The sequence below is a fragment of the Strigops habroptila genome, chromosome 3, assembly GCF_004027225.2.
Source record: "Strigops habroptila isolate Jane chromosome 3, bStrHab1.2.pri, whole genome shotgun sequence".
NCBI lineage: Eukaryota > Metazoa > Chordata > Aves > Psittaciformes > Psittacidae > Strigops > Strigops habroptila.
The window spans coordinates 79,908,825-79,922,326 of record NC_044279.2 but is presented as its reverse complement, the minus strand read 5'-3'; the positions used below and the strand labels follow the sequence as shown (position 1 = coordinate 79,922,326).

Sequence of the window (13,502 nt, the reverse complement as noted above, 5' to 3'; positions counted from 1 at the left end):
CCTGCAACAGTCGGACCTGGGGAAACTGTGAGAAATAAGCACAGTATTTTAAGCAGTGTACTAGGAGCTAAAAGCTTTGAGTTTTCATGTCAGATTGGGTTACTTTGGGTGAGTAATTTTCTATGTGCCAGTCATAGAATCATAGAATGGCTTGGGTTGGAAAGGACCTTAACATCATCCAGTTCCAACTCCCCTGCTGTTGGCAGGGACACCTCACACTAGACCATGTCACCCAAGGCTCTGTCCAACCTGGCCTTGAACACTGCCAGGGATGGAGCATTCACCACTTCTCTGGGCAGCCCGTGCCAGTGCCTCACCACCCTCACAGTAAAGAACTTCTTCCTTATATCTAACCTGAACTTTGCATATTTCGGTTTGAAGCCATCACCCCCTGTCCTATCACTACAGTCCCTGATGAAGAGTCCCTCTCCAGCATCCTTGTAGGCCCCCTTCAGATATTGTGTCCTGGGTTCAGCTACAGCAGTCATTTTCTCTCCTTAGCAGCTGGTGCAGTGCTGTGGTTTTGACTTTCAGCCTGGGAACAACGCTGATAACACTGGGATAACACTGATGTTTTTAGTTGTTGCTAAGTAATGTTTACTCCAACCAAGGACTTTCTCAGTCTCATGCTCTGCCAGGGAGGAGGGGCACGGGAAGCCCGGAGGAAGCAGAGACAGGACACCTGACCCAAACTGGCCAAAGGGGTATTCCATACCACAGCACGTCAAGCCCAGTATATAAACTGGGGGGAGTTACCTGGAAGGCCCAGATCACTGCTCGGGTCGGGCTGGGTATCGGTTGGCGGGTGGTGAGCAATTGTATCCTCTGCCCTTGTTATTTCCCTTATCATTATTATTACTGGTGTAGCAGTGGTGGGTTTGTATTATATCTTAGTTACTGGACTGCTCTTATCTCAACCCGTGGGAGTTACATTCTTTTGATTCTCCTCCCCATCCCTCTGGGAGCGGGGGGAGGAAAAAGGGGGGGAGTGAGCGAGCAGCTGCGTGGTTCTGAGTTACCGGCTGGGCTCAAACCACGACATACTGGAAGGCTGCTCTGAGGTCTCCACACAGCTTTTCTTCTCCAGGCTGAACAGCCCCAAGTTTCTCAGCTTGTCTTCATATCGGAGGTGCTCTGGCACCCCGATCACCCTCATGGCCTGCTCTAGACCATTCAACTATCAAAAAAAGATGCTGTCCCTGACTCCTAGAAAGTTGCCAGGCTCTCTGAAATATTGCTGGAGACTGCCTGCTTTGTCAAAATGGTGGTAGCATCTACAGAAGGAAACCCAGAAGTTATTTTATCAGAGAACCCCACTGAAGAAACAGCTTCTCATGTTATCGTGATGTGTGTAGGTGAGGTAACCATGTTTCTGAGCTTGCCTAGTTTATCTTGTGAATAATGCAACAATTTTGCCTCTCCTAGGATTTTACAGTGCAGTGCATACTGGACTTTCAATTTTTAGCTCTTCAAACATGGCCTTTCAATCCCATCCCAAAGAGATGCTCAGGAAATGTAAAGTAAGTAAATACATGAGATTGCCTCAAAAGTTGACTGTTCTTTGAAGGGAAAGGATTTTCAGCTGCGGATTTTACTTTCAATGATGCACTGGGTTCAAGTTTTTACAATACTAAAGAGATCTGAAGCAAATATGTTCATTTACATGAAAAGCAGTTGAACTTTGATCTTTGGCAGAGCTTATAATCTTCTGTCTAGAGCATGTCGATAGAGCTGATTGCTATATACTAATTTTCTTGGAATTAAGTTCTCTTTGGATGAACTCTGTATGCAGCAATGAATGAATACTGGAGAAGCATGGCTAGCAGATCAAGTTAACTTACAATCCTCATTCTTCATGACATTTATGAGGCTGCGCTTGGACTGTGTCTGGTCTGATGATCCCTAGTTGAAGAGGAATGCGGAGCAACTGGAGAGGGTGTAATGGAGAACTACCAAATCAGTCAGAGTATGGAGCACATGAGCCAGTGGAAATGACAGTGGGAGCTGGGCTTGTTTAGTCTGACCAAGAGGAGTTTGGAGTGATTAAATAAGTGCCTATGAATAGCTGAAAGGCAGTTACAAGGATGTTGGAACACGACGTTTCTTGGTAGGGGCAGAAGATACAACATGGGGCAACGGCTGCAACTGCAGCTTGCGGAGTTCAGATTTGACATGAGAAAAGATGTCTTCACCAGAGATTAGTGCAACACTGGAACAGATCACTGGAGAAATGGTAGGTTCTCCGTACCTGGAAGTTTTCAAGATTTTATTTGACAAAGTCATCACAGCTGACAGCATTGGCAGCAGGCCTGCTTTAAGTGAAAAGATGGACTAGATAACTTCCAGAGCTCCCTTCCAACCAGCACTTCTGTGATGCTAACAATGAATGCAGCAGGATTCTTGGTTCGGATGCAAGGATACTTAATGCTCTTTTTGCACAGTTGGGCCACCAACTGTCCCTTTGCACTATGCCAAATAACAGAACTTCAGATGCACTGAGAGAAATCCAGGAATGATAATACTAAGACACACTTTCCTCATGGATAGGCCAACACCTTGCAGGAGTCTTCTTGAGGAGCCCAGAGTTAACCACTTCAGATCTAGCCAAAAAGCTCTAGAAAACCTGTTTGCCTTCTTAATTGTACTCACAGCAGGTAGAAATGGCAGGAGACAGAGGGAAAATTCATTGCCACTGCCTTGTCTGTGCCACCTCCTACAAGCTGAATCACATGAACCATACAAAGACCCTTGAAATTAGGCTGCTGGGGCCCAAGTTGCTATTAGGAATGGGATAGAGGCCAAGCAGCTTGAGTCAGTTCAGTACCTGGGCACATTAATTGGTACCTACTGAGATTCTCAAGCCTTTAAAATCTTGCCACCTCAACTGACTGAAAACATTTATCTTCAGTTTTTGGCTACATAGGACATTTTTGACCAAGGTCTTAATGGTCAGGAGCTGGCTTGGAAGTGGTGTGGGCTGTTTGGCTATTTGCAGAAAAGGGTAGCCCTCTCTTCCTCTGCATTGTCAGTTCTGCATCTCTTTCCTGTAAGGTTTGTGTTCGATCAGTCTGGCTCCCAACCCATTCATACCAATGTAAAGTATCATCAAAAATGTTTTGACCACTCCACGTACAAATCCTCTTCTCTGCGAATGAGGCAGATCTTCATGGGTTACCTTTCTTTTGGGCAAGCAGAATAACCTTTAGGCATCAGATGGAGAAGGCAAAGTACAGCCTGGGCTGTCTTTTGTACAGTCCCCAAGGACATGCACTACAATCCTCTGCTTTCCCATGCAGGTCACCGCAGGGCAGAATGAGGTCTGTGATGAAGGTTTGTTATCACATTGCACTTGGATTTCTTAACTCCAAAATTCCTGAGCTCTGATGAAGCCAGTAGTAGTAGTAGAAGAGGGGAAGGTACAGACAGATAATAATTTTATCCTGCATCCTTTTTAATCTGAAATTTATGCTTTCCATCCTCTAACATAAATCTCTATTCTTTGGAGTTTGTGTTAGGACTATACATAAGACAGGTATTCTACTGCCACTTGCAAGGGTAATAATTACCAGAACTATTGATCCTTCTGCTGCAGACCAATGTAAAGACAGTAAAGACAACGGTAAAAAAGAAATTTCCCCCTGTGAAACAGCATTGCCCATCACAGTGCATTACGTGAATTTTCACATGATGAAACCAGTAAGGGCTCGTCCAAACAGCAATACTTTGAAGGAGATGTGCCAATAACTTGGCCTGGAACAAGAACCAGTACGAGGAAAGCAAGACCCAGGCCATGTCTGTTCTGCTGTGTGAGGGTAGCTGCTGCTGTGGGGAACTGGTTAATGTGTTACATGCTGTTAATGGGTTGAACTTTTGGCAGCTTCCGTCATGTCACTGTCCCTGTTTCTGGCCGGGTGAAGGCCAGATTATCTGAGATGACTTGATTGTCCAGGCACTCTCTGGTGCAGTTTCCTGGCATTAGCCGTGGTGGGACCAGGAATGGAGAGCACAAGGGGGCAGGGTGGATGGAGGGGGAAGGTTTTCAGTGTTTTCATTCTCTGTTTTCAGTTCTTGCCTGGAAGCGCGGGTTAGGCACACCCACTCTTGTTTCCCAAACCCTAGCGCAGCCTCCTGCTCCCGGTTTGAAGAGCTTCTCCAGCAGCATCCATGACCAGCGCTGTGGCAGGCTCCATACAAGGAGCCCTGCCAGAAATGGAGGCCTTCCCCTTATACTCAGCTGTTAGCCCCTCTTGTTTTTAGCTACTGCCTTTCCCCCTCTGTTTTCGGCTGCCCTGCCCCAAACGAGAGGCAGCTCCAGCTTGCTGAGCAGCTCCCCTCCCTCTCCCCCTCAGTGCCTGGCTGCCGGCCCAGACTCGGAGCTGCTGGTTCCAGCTCCTCCTTGCTGCCTCTCCCCATTTCCGGATGGGCCCTGGCCCCCAGCCCTTATCTCCTCCAGCCTCTGGGCTGTTTGCAGAGGAGAGTATAAAGGGCTTGACTCGGAGAGCAGAGAGAGAGTACAGGCAGCACCGGACCAGGCTGGGTATCTGCTTGACTCACCACAACCTGCTCTGCACCATGGGGAAAGTCAGGCTGCTCATCAAACCGAGCGTCTTCCTCCTTCTCCTCTTCTTCGTTCCTGGAGACACCTCACCCGCCACAGAGCCGTAAGCTACACATGTGCAGGGGGGGTCTCTGGGCAGGCAGGGGGCCTGGGTTGTATTCTTCTGTTGGTTTGTCTCGTATCATCTGCCTACTTTATTTCACCCAGGCATAAAGACGCCAGGGCTGGGTAAAGTGTCTTCTGCAAACAGCAATGCTTCAGGGGGACCCAAAGCAGTCTGTGAAATTGAGATATCAGCAAAACTTTAGAAAAGAAAAAAATAAAGAGGAAAAGGTCTATGAAATACCTTTTGCAGCTGCCAGTGAACTGATGGATTGACAGGATTTCAACAAAATCTTCTGCACAAAATTGGTTCTTTTGAAAGGCAACTTTTTATAAGTGTTTACACATTCAGTTTTTCTAAAGAGACAGACTTTTTTGAAAAGACACTGAAAGGTTTCATTTTGGGTTGACTCCCCTACTCCCAGGTTGAATGCCTGGGAGATGGGAGTGCTTTTTTGATTGGTAATAACAGATCTGGCCTGACCATAAATGGCTTTATTTTTTAATTCGCGTTTTTCAGCTCAGCCAATCAACTGAAAATTCCCTTCTCACCCAGGGTTATGTGGCACTGTAAGACTGTGACTGTTAAAGTCTGTGAGGGTATATTGAGCTGCATCCCTTCTTCATCCCCTTTTGCCCTGTTTGCATGTGAAGGGAGTGTGTTGTGTGCATGCATGTACATGTATGGCAGGAGCAGCGCATGAGGGGATCCTGATTTCCCAGAGACTTTCTCCTTTGGCTTTTTGGCAATGTCTTTTCCTCCCAGCATAGCAAGGCTGTGCTGCAGTGCTTTCATCAAATGCAGGATAAGCATATGATGGATCTAAAGGTGTCAGAGCCTCCCCTACCACTAAAAGGAGTGCCCTACCTTACTGCTGAGGTGTTGAGCTCTTCTCCCAGCTGCTTGCTGCCCTGGGCCCATCAGAGGCCATTCCTTGCCCACCCAAAAGGGAGCACGGTTGCCATTAGGTGAATCAGGTTTGATTCCCAGATGCAGTTCTGGGCACCGGGATAATACCAGCAAGTTCCTCTGCTGGGAGGGAGGCTGTGTAGGGCTGAGCAGGGTCCCCCTGCTTGGGCTGAGACAGAGGGGCTTCCTTCCCTGGAAACCTGAAATATGCTCCAGGTTTGGTTTGCTGGTTTCCTTTCTTAAGATCTGGCACCACTCCCTGGCAGTTTTGGGTCTCTGAGAGGAATGAGAGTAGAGCTGCAGTTTGTAGTGTGTACTCAATGGCGTTTCTTCACTGGGTACCATAAGTCATGTAGCTCCTGGATCCTACTGACAGTGTCTAGCAAAGGTGGCAGTTGACTTTTCCACACTGGCATTATTCAGGGTCCCAGGAGGAAGTGCTGCTGTTGTGCCAGAACCTGGAAAAACACATCCCTTCTAGACATTTGCGTTGAGGATTTCCTGTGGTATTTTACTTTTGAGACGGGCCTTCTGCTTTCCCCTTCTTTACAGACATGCTGGAAATCTTGTTACACTCCTAGAAAATGCACCTTACTCCCTGTACAGTTAAGGATGTAGTAATCAGATTAGTATATTTGTTCTTTCTGTACAGCTCTTGTTGCCTGTTCCTGGCTCCTCTGACCTGTCTTTCTCCCCTGTTCCTAGGCAGTATACAGTGTTACTGCCCTTTCTGATACACACCGATTCTCCTGAGAAAGTCTGTGTTCAGCTGACCCACCTGAATGAGTCTGTGACGCTGAGTGCCACACTCGAGTATCAAGGAGAAAACAGGAGCTTGATTGATGACGTGGTGTCAGAGAAGGATGTATTCACCTGCATCCCTTTCTCTGTGAGTATCTCATCCTTGTCAGCTGGTCTCTTATGCCAAAGATAAACTGTAAGGGCAAAGACCAGAGTAACACTGTGTAAGTATTCGCTTCCCTCTTGGCCATGTTCACGTCCATCCTCAACACCCTCTCACTGCCGAGATCTCTTTAGCATGCTCCCTGATTGGGAAATGCCAAATCCTGGAAAGCCAGCCCTTCTCTAGAACAGGAGGAGGAGAGGCCAGGAGAAGAAGTGGTGAACAGCTTCTTCAAATGGCTCTCCACATCATCCTTCAACAGCCACAGATTGTCACTCGAGTGCCTTCAAATTGGGGTAAAGCTTTTGGACCTCAGATATTTTTTTTCCTTGTAGGTATGTACACTGAATTAATGTAAGAACATAAAGCTGTGATTGCCTGTGTCTGAAAAAGAGAGTGAAGCAGGAAATTCATAGCTTAATGTAACTGATAGCCCTAGGGACTATAACAACTAGGACAACTGGGAAAGTTTGTCATCTGGATCAGAGCATAGATTATGTTTTTAGCCTGAAGGCTGAAGAACTGGTCTGCAGGATACTGAACTTGGCATCTGTGTCAGATACAGGCTGAAGATTGAATTTTGTCAGTTGAAGAGAGATGCAGAGAGATCTGACATGTCTGGTTTGAAAAGGGAAATGTTCTGCAAGGACTAGGGGCATTATCTGAAAGAGATGGGGGATTATTCCATTGCCCCTATGAATGTCAAAAGGAAAAGGCAGAAGGGTTTTGGTTAGGGCAGTAAGAATTTCTTAAAATTGTGTGGCAGATCTGGGAGTTCCTTTGCTGCACAATCCTTGCACAATCACTGCGCAGCAGTAGGAATGAGTAAGGATGCAGGACAAGTAAAGATCAGTTTCTTGTTCCTGATTATAGTTACCCTCACCTCTGTGCTGCATCCGTTAGGATTATATTAGATCTCTCATAAAGGCCAGTTTCAATCTTTAAAGGTGGTCTGTAACATAGTTGCCTTCTTTCTCTCCAGCTTCCAAAATCAAATAGCTGGTCATCAGTCGTGTTTCTCACTGTAACGGTGAAGGGTGCAACACTCCAGTTCAGGAGCCGCAAATCAGTGCTGGTCAAGAATTATGAGAGCTTGGTCTTCATCCAGACAGACAAACCCATCTACAAGCCTGGACAAACAGGTACCAGGGAAGGGCTGGATATTTGCGTTTGAAACAAAAATTTGTGTTCAAACTGTTGGACTGTGCTGGCCAAATGTCCACTGCTTTCACTGGGGGTCAGAATGGCAACCTCATGGCTAAGGCTTATATATTTAATGCTCAGTGAAGACAGAGAACTATATAAGCCATTTATTTCTTCTGGGCCATTGATCTCCTAAATTTGTCCTGGACAGAAATGAATGTCCTAAAAGAGGCACTGAGTTCTCTGTCCATCCAGAGCCAACACAAACTTGCAGCCAAGTGCTGAAATAATTTGCTTGCATTCATCTTTCCTAAAAAGTCAGTTTAGTTATAAAAAAATTAGAAGACCTATGTGAATTCCAGTGTAAAAATGTGTCTTTGCAAGGTAGACAAAGGCAACTTAAATTTAACTATTGTCCCAATTAATGAGATTCTGATGTCTGTGATCAGTAAGATGTTCACACTGCCATGGAATTGCTCTTAACATCCTCTTATTAATGTAATTTCTTACATGGGCAACCTTTTAGCATGCTGCAGCTTTCTAGCAAATGGACTTTCTTTAGAAGAGAACAGCTCTATTCTCTGTTGTGCCATTTATTTTCGCAAATGATGCTTTTTGGTTGGTGACTGCAGTGTGGAACCTCACTGTCTGTTTTTCTCCATCAGTCCTGTTCAGAATTGTTTCTCTGGATAAAGACTTCCGTCCCTTGAACGAGATGGTAAGGACGATACTTCCTTTTTCTAGTTACTTGGCCTTAAGTCATCTATGCAGGGAAAGGGAGGAAAGAAGAGTCTTCTGGGGAGAGCTCTCAGTACACTGAGATAATTGTGTAATTCCTGGGTTACCTCAGATCTTAACAGGGTCTGTTCTTCAAATTTCTGTGTAAGGCTTCCTTCTGCATTCTTGGAAAGGTCTGACAAACTGCAGATGAATGGTGCTGGTGTAAACACCTCATCAATGGGCAAGGCTGCCATTATTAGAGTGCACACCTGCTCTTATTAGTATTGCAGAGCATCCAGAGTTAGTAATTTCAGCTTACTTTTCTGACTGAGGGAAGGGATTGTCCCCCCTCTTGATGTACCTCAAAATCATCTGTTGCTCCATACCAGGAACTTTTTTCCTTATCCCATTGGGTGATCAGTTTGTTCCTTGAAACATGGTCATAGCCCTGGTCATTTGACTGTGTTGCTTGTGCTGTGTCTAAATATGCTGTTTCCTTTCTTCTTTTTCTAGTTTCCGCTGGTGTATATTGAGGTATGTACAAACATTCAATTCACATTCACAACTATTGCACCTCAGCCTGGCCAGAATTGCTTGACCGATTGCTTCAAGATGATTCTTGTCTGTTTTATGTATTAAGCAGATCCATTTCATTAGTTTGAATATACAGAGCTTTAACTCTTATGGTGGCAAACATGTACTCTGGGCCCAGGATACAGCTGCTTCTATTGTGCAGCCCTGAGCTCACCACACAACTTTGCTAGTGCCCAACTCTTCTGCCCTGCAGCCTCCTAAAAAGAGAGCCTTCCACTGGGGCTAGGCCTCCTCTCACTACTTTTGAATCATAGAATCACAGAATCATAGAATGGTTAGGTTTGGAAAGGACCTTCTGGTTGCAGACTTCCAGTGTTCTCACATTCTCCTTGTGATCACATTATCTGTAGGACCCAAAGCAAAACCGTCTGTACCAGTGGACAAAGGCAGAGTTAAAGATGGGATTAATCCAGCTGTTCTTCAACCTCACCTCTGAACCTATTCAAGGGACCTACAGAGTGGTGGCACAGAAGGCCTCTGGGAAGACAGTTCAGCATCCTTTCTCTGTGGAGGAGTATGGTAACTGTCATTTCAGTTTCAAGTTCCTAACAGCTAGTCCCGTGGGGCATGAAAGCTTAATTGAACAGGGTGGTAAATCTGACCAGGATGTCCAGCATGGCTGGAAAAATGTCTCTGTGTCCTCCCCCTCTCAAGCATCATCCCTTTCTGAGGAGTGAAGACTGAAGGACTTGAGTGACTTGTATCCACTCCTCATTAAGCCCCAGGCTATGCAGTGCAGCTCTTCTGGCTGCTCACCTCAACAAAGCTCCCATCAGGAGGAGCAATGTGCTGTCAACCACAAGCCTCACCTCCTTGCAGAGGTGATTTAGGGCCACAGCCTTATCTCCAGTTGAATACATCCCTGTCAAGTGTCATGCTATAAGTCTAGGTTTCCCCTGCCTAAAGCCCAATGTCCTGGCCTTTTGGTGTGAGCTGGGGCTGCCTGTAAATTCAAACTTGCCTTTTCTCCCCCATAAGCTAAGCCTATAGCTCGAATGATGCCTTAGTGCCTTAACCTCTCTCCAGTGCTCTCAGCCCTGTGCGGTTCCATCTGCTTGGTTGGAAAATGGTGTCTCGACACACACGGCAGACGGTTGCAACCAACATAGCTTCCCACCCCAGCAAGCAGGCTGCAGCTCTCCTTGTTACATGGTCTGACATGATCTGGCTCATGCAACTGACATGAGTCCTGGAAGATGAATCTGGAAGTCCTTTGACCTCTTTCAATTGCAAGACTGTTCTGTGCCCCAAATCCCTCCTAGTTCTCCCAAGACAGTCACCGTCCACTTCCCCTCCTGCAGCTGGGATTAGATGTGATCTCACACTCTGCCAAGTCACTGGGGAAGCTATGGGATCTTCCTGTTTTGCAAATTGTAAAGATCTACATGCTTTGAAAATGCAGCTACCAGGCTCCAGTCCCAGCTCTATATGTTTGTGGGAGACCTTTATTGACTTAACTCTCTTATTTTACTGTATCCAACTGCTGTGGGACTGATAATCCATGTGTTGTCTAAGAAGCTGCTGTATTTTAATAGCTGGTGTAATAATACTGTCTTCTTACTTGGCACAGTGGTTGGTTGAGTGCCTGTGGTTTTCACTGACTTCAGTGGGAGGTACAGGTGGCAGAAACCTCTAAAATCTGACCATTTAGATGCAAAAGGATTTCAGGTTATTTGTAAGACTAGCTTTTGAGCAGCCTTCATGTCTCATTCTTACGTTATTCCCCACCACATAGACTGTTTTCCTTTGGTTCTGCTGCAGTGCTGCCAAAATTTGAAGTAATAGTGAAAATGCCCAAGGTGATCACCATTCTTGATGAGAAGCTGAAGGTGACAGTTTGTGGTCTGTAAGTGTCATTCTTTCAAGTCCTTCTTGGTTTCAGTTTTTTCTTCAGCTGCTGCTGACAGTCCAGTTGGGAGACTTGAGATATCATGCTTCATGATATTTCTTATTCATTTTGGGGTCCCAGGACCAAACAGACTACATCTACCATTTGACAAAAGGCAACAAGTCTTGCTTGGGGCACTTAGTATGTAACATGTAGAAACATACTGTTCTTCTGGTTTTGGGGAGGTTTTTTTCACGTATTTTTTGACTTATAGAGGGTTTCAGACCAGCTACGGTGCAAGGAAAGAGGACTTCAGTTTATTTTACCTGGGATTGGTGTTTTAACTGTGGCTTCTGCTTGTCATTGTTAAGAGAAACTGTAAGTGATGCAGCTGCCCTCATACCTTTGGGCCACTTCATTCAATTCCACATAGCAATGTTCCATGCATCCTGCAGGAAGAGCCATGGCTTGGGCTGAAGACCCAGCTCACATGCATACACAAAGCAGTTTCATCAGAATGGGGCGGTGGGGTAGGTACTTGTAACTTCTTCTCCAAGATGAGGGGTCTTCTCAACTAAATTGGCATTAGGGTAAATGAGTCCTGAAGACTTATGTGTTATTCCCAGGGAGGTAATCAGTGCTCCTGCCTCTGTAGCCAAGCTCGATCCAAAAATGTTACCGAATTTCTTTCTGCTTTTTATTTCCTGTGATGACCCTGCTGTATCTCAGAGGCAGCTCTAGGGAAGAGTTCTGGCTCCACTGGGGGTGCGCTAGTAATTTTTCTCCCTCCCTCTTACATTCCTAATGGCTTTGGTTTTCTTTCAATCCTCTTTACTGGTAGGTACACATTTGGGAAGCCTGTTCCTGGCCTTGTGAGCTTCCGCGTCTGCCGGAAGTTTAAACACCCAGCCACCACCTGCTATGGCGAAGAGGCTAAAGCAGTGTGTGATGAGTTCTCTGGGCAGGTGAGTCGTGATTACTCTGTTGGGTAGAGCGATAGGAGAAAGTGTGGTTTATTTCATAGAATCATAGAATGGTTTGGGTTGGAAAGGACTGTAACATCATCTAGTTCCAACCCCCTACCATGAGCAGGGACATCTCACACTAGACCATGTAGCTCAAGGCTCTGTCCAGTCTGGCCTTGAACACTGCCAGATATGGAGCATTCACAACTTCTCTGGGCAGCCTGTGCCAGTGCCTCACCACCCTCACAGTAAAGAACTTCTTTCTTATATCTAACCTGAACTTTGCATATTTCGGTTTGAAGCCATTACCCCTTGTCCTATCGCTACAGTCCCTAACGAAGAGTCCCTCTCCAGCATCCTTATAGGCCCCCTTCAGATACTGGAAGGCTGCTCTGAGGTCATCATGCTGCTTCTCTTCTCCAGGCTGAACAGCCCCAACTTTCTCAGCCTGTCTTCATACTGGAGGTGCTCCAGCCCTCTTTTCATCCTTGTGGACTCCTCTGGACTTGCTCCAACAGCTCCATGTCCTTCTTATGTTGAGGACACCAGAACTGCACACATATTTCAAGTGGGGTCTCCCGAGGGCAGAGTAGAGGGACAGGATCACCTCCTTCTGCCTGCTGGTCACACTGGCTATTTAGCATGCCTTGTAGTACAGGCTTGCTCTGGTATGTACGAGCATAGTGTGAACAGGGGGGAGAATCCATGTATTTTATGGAAGCTTGAAGAAGGAGAGAAGATCGGGTGCAAGATGAAAAGTGAAGGTAAAAATAGGGTTAAGGTCAGTGCAGTAAGAAAGATGTGTGTAAAGGCAAGAAGCTTGTGGAGAAAGAAGAGGTGGAAGGGAAAAAAAAGGTCAGATGAACTGTAGAGTATAAGGGAGAAGTGAGATAGAAAAGGCATGAGTGATGAGAACAGAGTTGGGGTTGTCTTACACTAGCGACTGTGTGGGGACAAGAAAGCAAGCAGAAGACATTCTTGTGGTCCTTGCTGTCTGCTCCTGTATGGTCCCCACAATTGTCTCCGCCACTGCTGTTTTTATCTATGTTAAAAGAAAATATGAATGCTCCGGTGCTATCCTCTCTTCCAGGCATGTCTTCCTTTTTCTGTGGAGACCTGCCCCGTGCACAAAAATGCTGAAGCGAGGTGGCAAGCTTTGGAAATATTTTTCCAGTTGTCGTCTTCTTTCTACACATACACAGGCTTTGGTTTATGTATCACACGGCTTGTGCATTGTCAGCAGCAGCTATATTCTAATGTGCCTGATGCCTGGCAAATATTTCCTCTCCGACAGACACACGAGTAATTCCTTATGCTTCCGTATCAAGTGTTTGCAATTTCAAACTTCAGACACATCGCAAAAATCTTTGAGGTTGCACATTCTTTGTTCTGATGTTTTTAAAAGTACTTTAAAATGCTCCTTGCCATGCTATTTATGCGCTTTTCCAGTTTTGATAAAAACAACATAGGGAATGATCTGTGAGATTATTTGGCTCTGCTTCCAGTTCATAGCAACACAGTGATGGATTCATTAAGTTGGATAAACATTGTATAAATGAGACTATAATGATCTTGTTTGTTTTTCTCCAAAAGACAGACAACCATGGCTGCATTTCTGAAATGGTAAAGACCAAGTTATTCCAGCTCAAGAGAAATGGATATGAGAATAAGCTCCATGTGGAGGCTAAGATTAAAGAGGAGGAGACAGGTATGAATCATCTAGATCGAAGAGCTGTGTGATAAGCCCACAAGATACCAGCAGAGGGGCCCACCAGGAG

At 45.7% G+C, this 13,502-nt stretch overlaps 1 protein-coding gene across 3 annotated transcripts in view; it reads left to right on the top strand.

Annotated features, from left to right (window-relative positions):
- The first annotated feature begins 4,385 nt into the window (after positions 1-4,385).
- The window catches only part of LOC115605811 (alpha-2-macroglobulin-like), a 29,089-nt gene continuing 19,972 nt past the window's right edge, over positions 4,386-13,502 (top strand). Inside the window, exons 1-10 of one of the 3 annotated variants that reach the window (XM_030480824.1) lie at positions 4,386-4,661; positions 6,276-6,459; positions 7,457-7,616; positions 8,283-8,335; positions 8,851-8,871; positions 9,282-9,450; positions 10,693-10,777; positions 11,601-11,724; positions 11,763-11,765; positions 13,318-13,432. In XM_030480824.1, the coding sequence (XP_030336684.1) occupies positions 4,420-4,661; positions 6,276-6,459; positions 7,457-7,616; positions 8,283-8,335; positions 8,851-8,871; positions 9,282-9,450; positions 10,693-10,777; positions 11,601-11,724; positions 11,763-11,765; positions 13,318-13,432 (1,156 nt within the window). In that variant the 5' untranslated portion in view covers positions 4,386-4,419. Of the gene's footprint in view, positions 4,662-6,275; positions 6,460-7,456; positions 7,617-8,282; positions 8,336-8,850; positions 8,872-9,281; positions 9,451-10,692; positions 10,778-11,600; positions 11,725-11,762; positions 11,766-13,314; positions 13,433-13,502 lie in introns of all 3 variants that reach the window. The other 2 variants (XM_030480826.1, XM_030480825.1) reach the window with 2 other exon arrangements.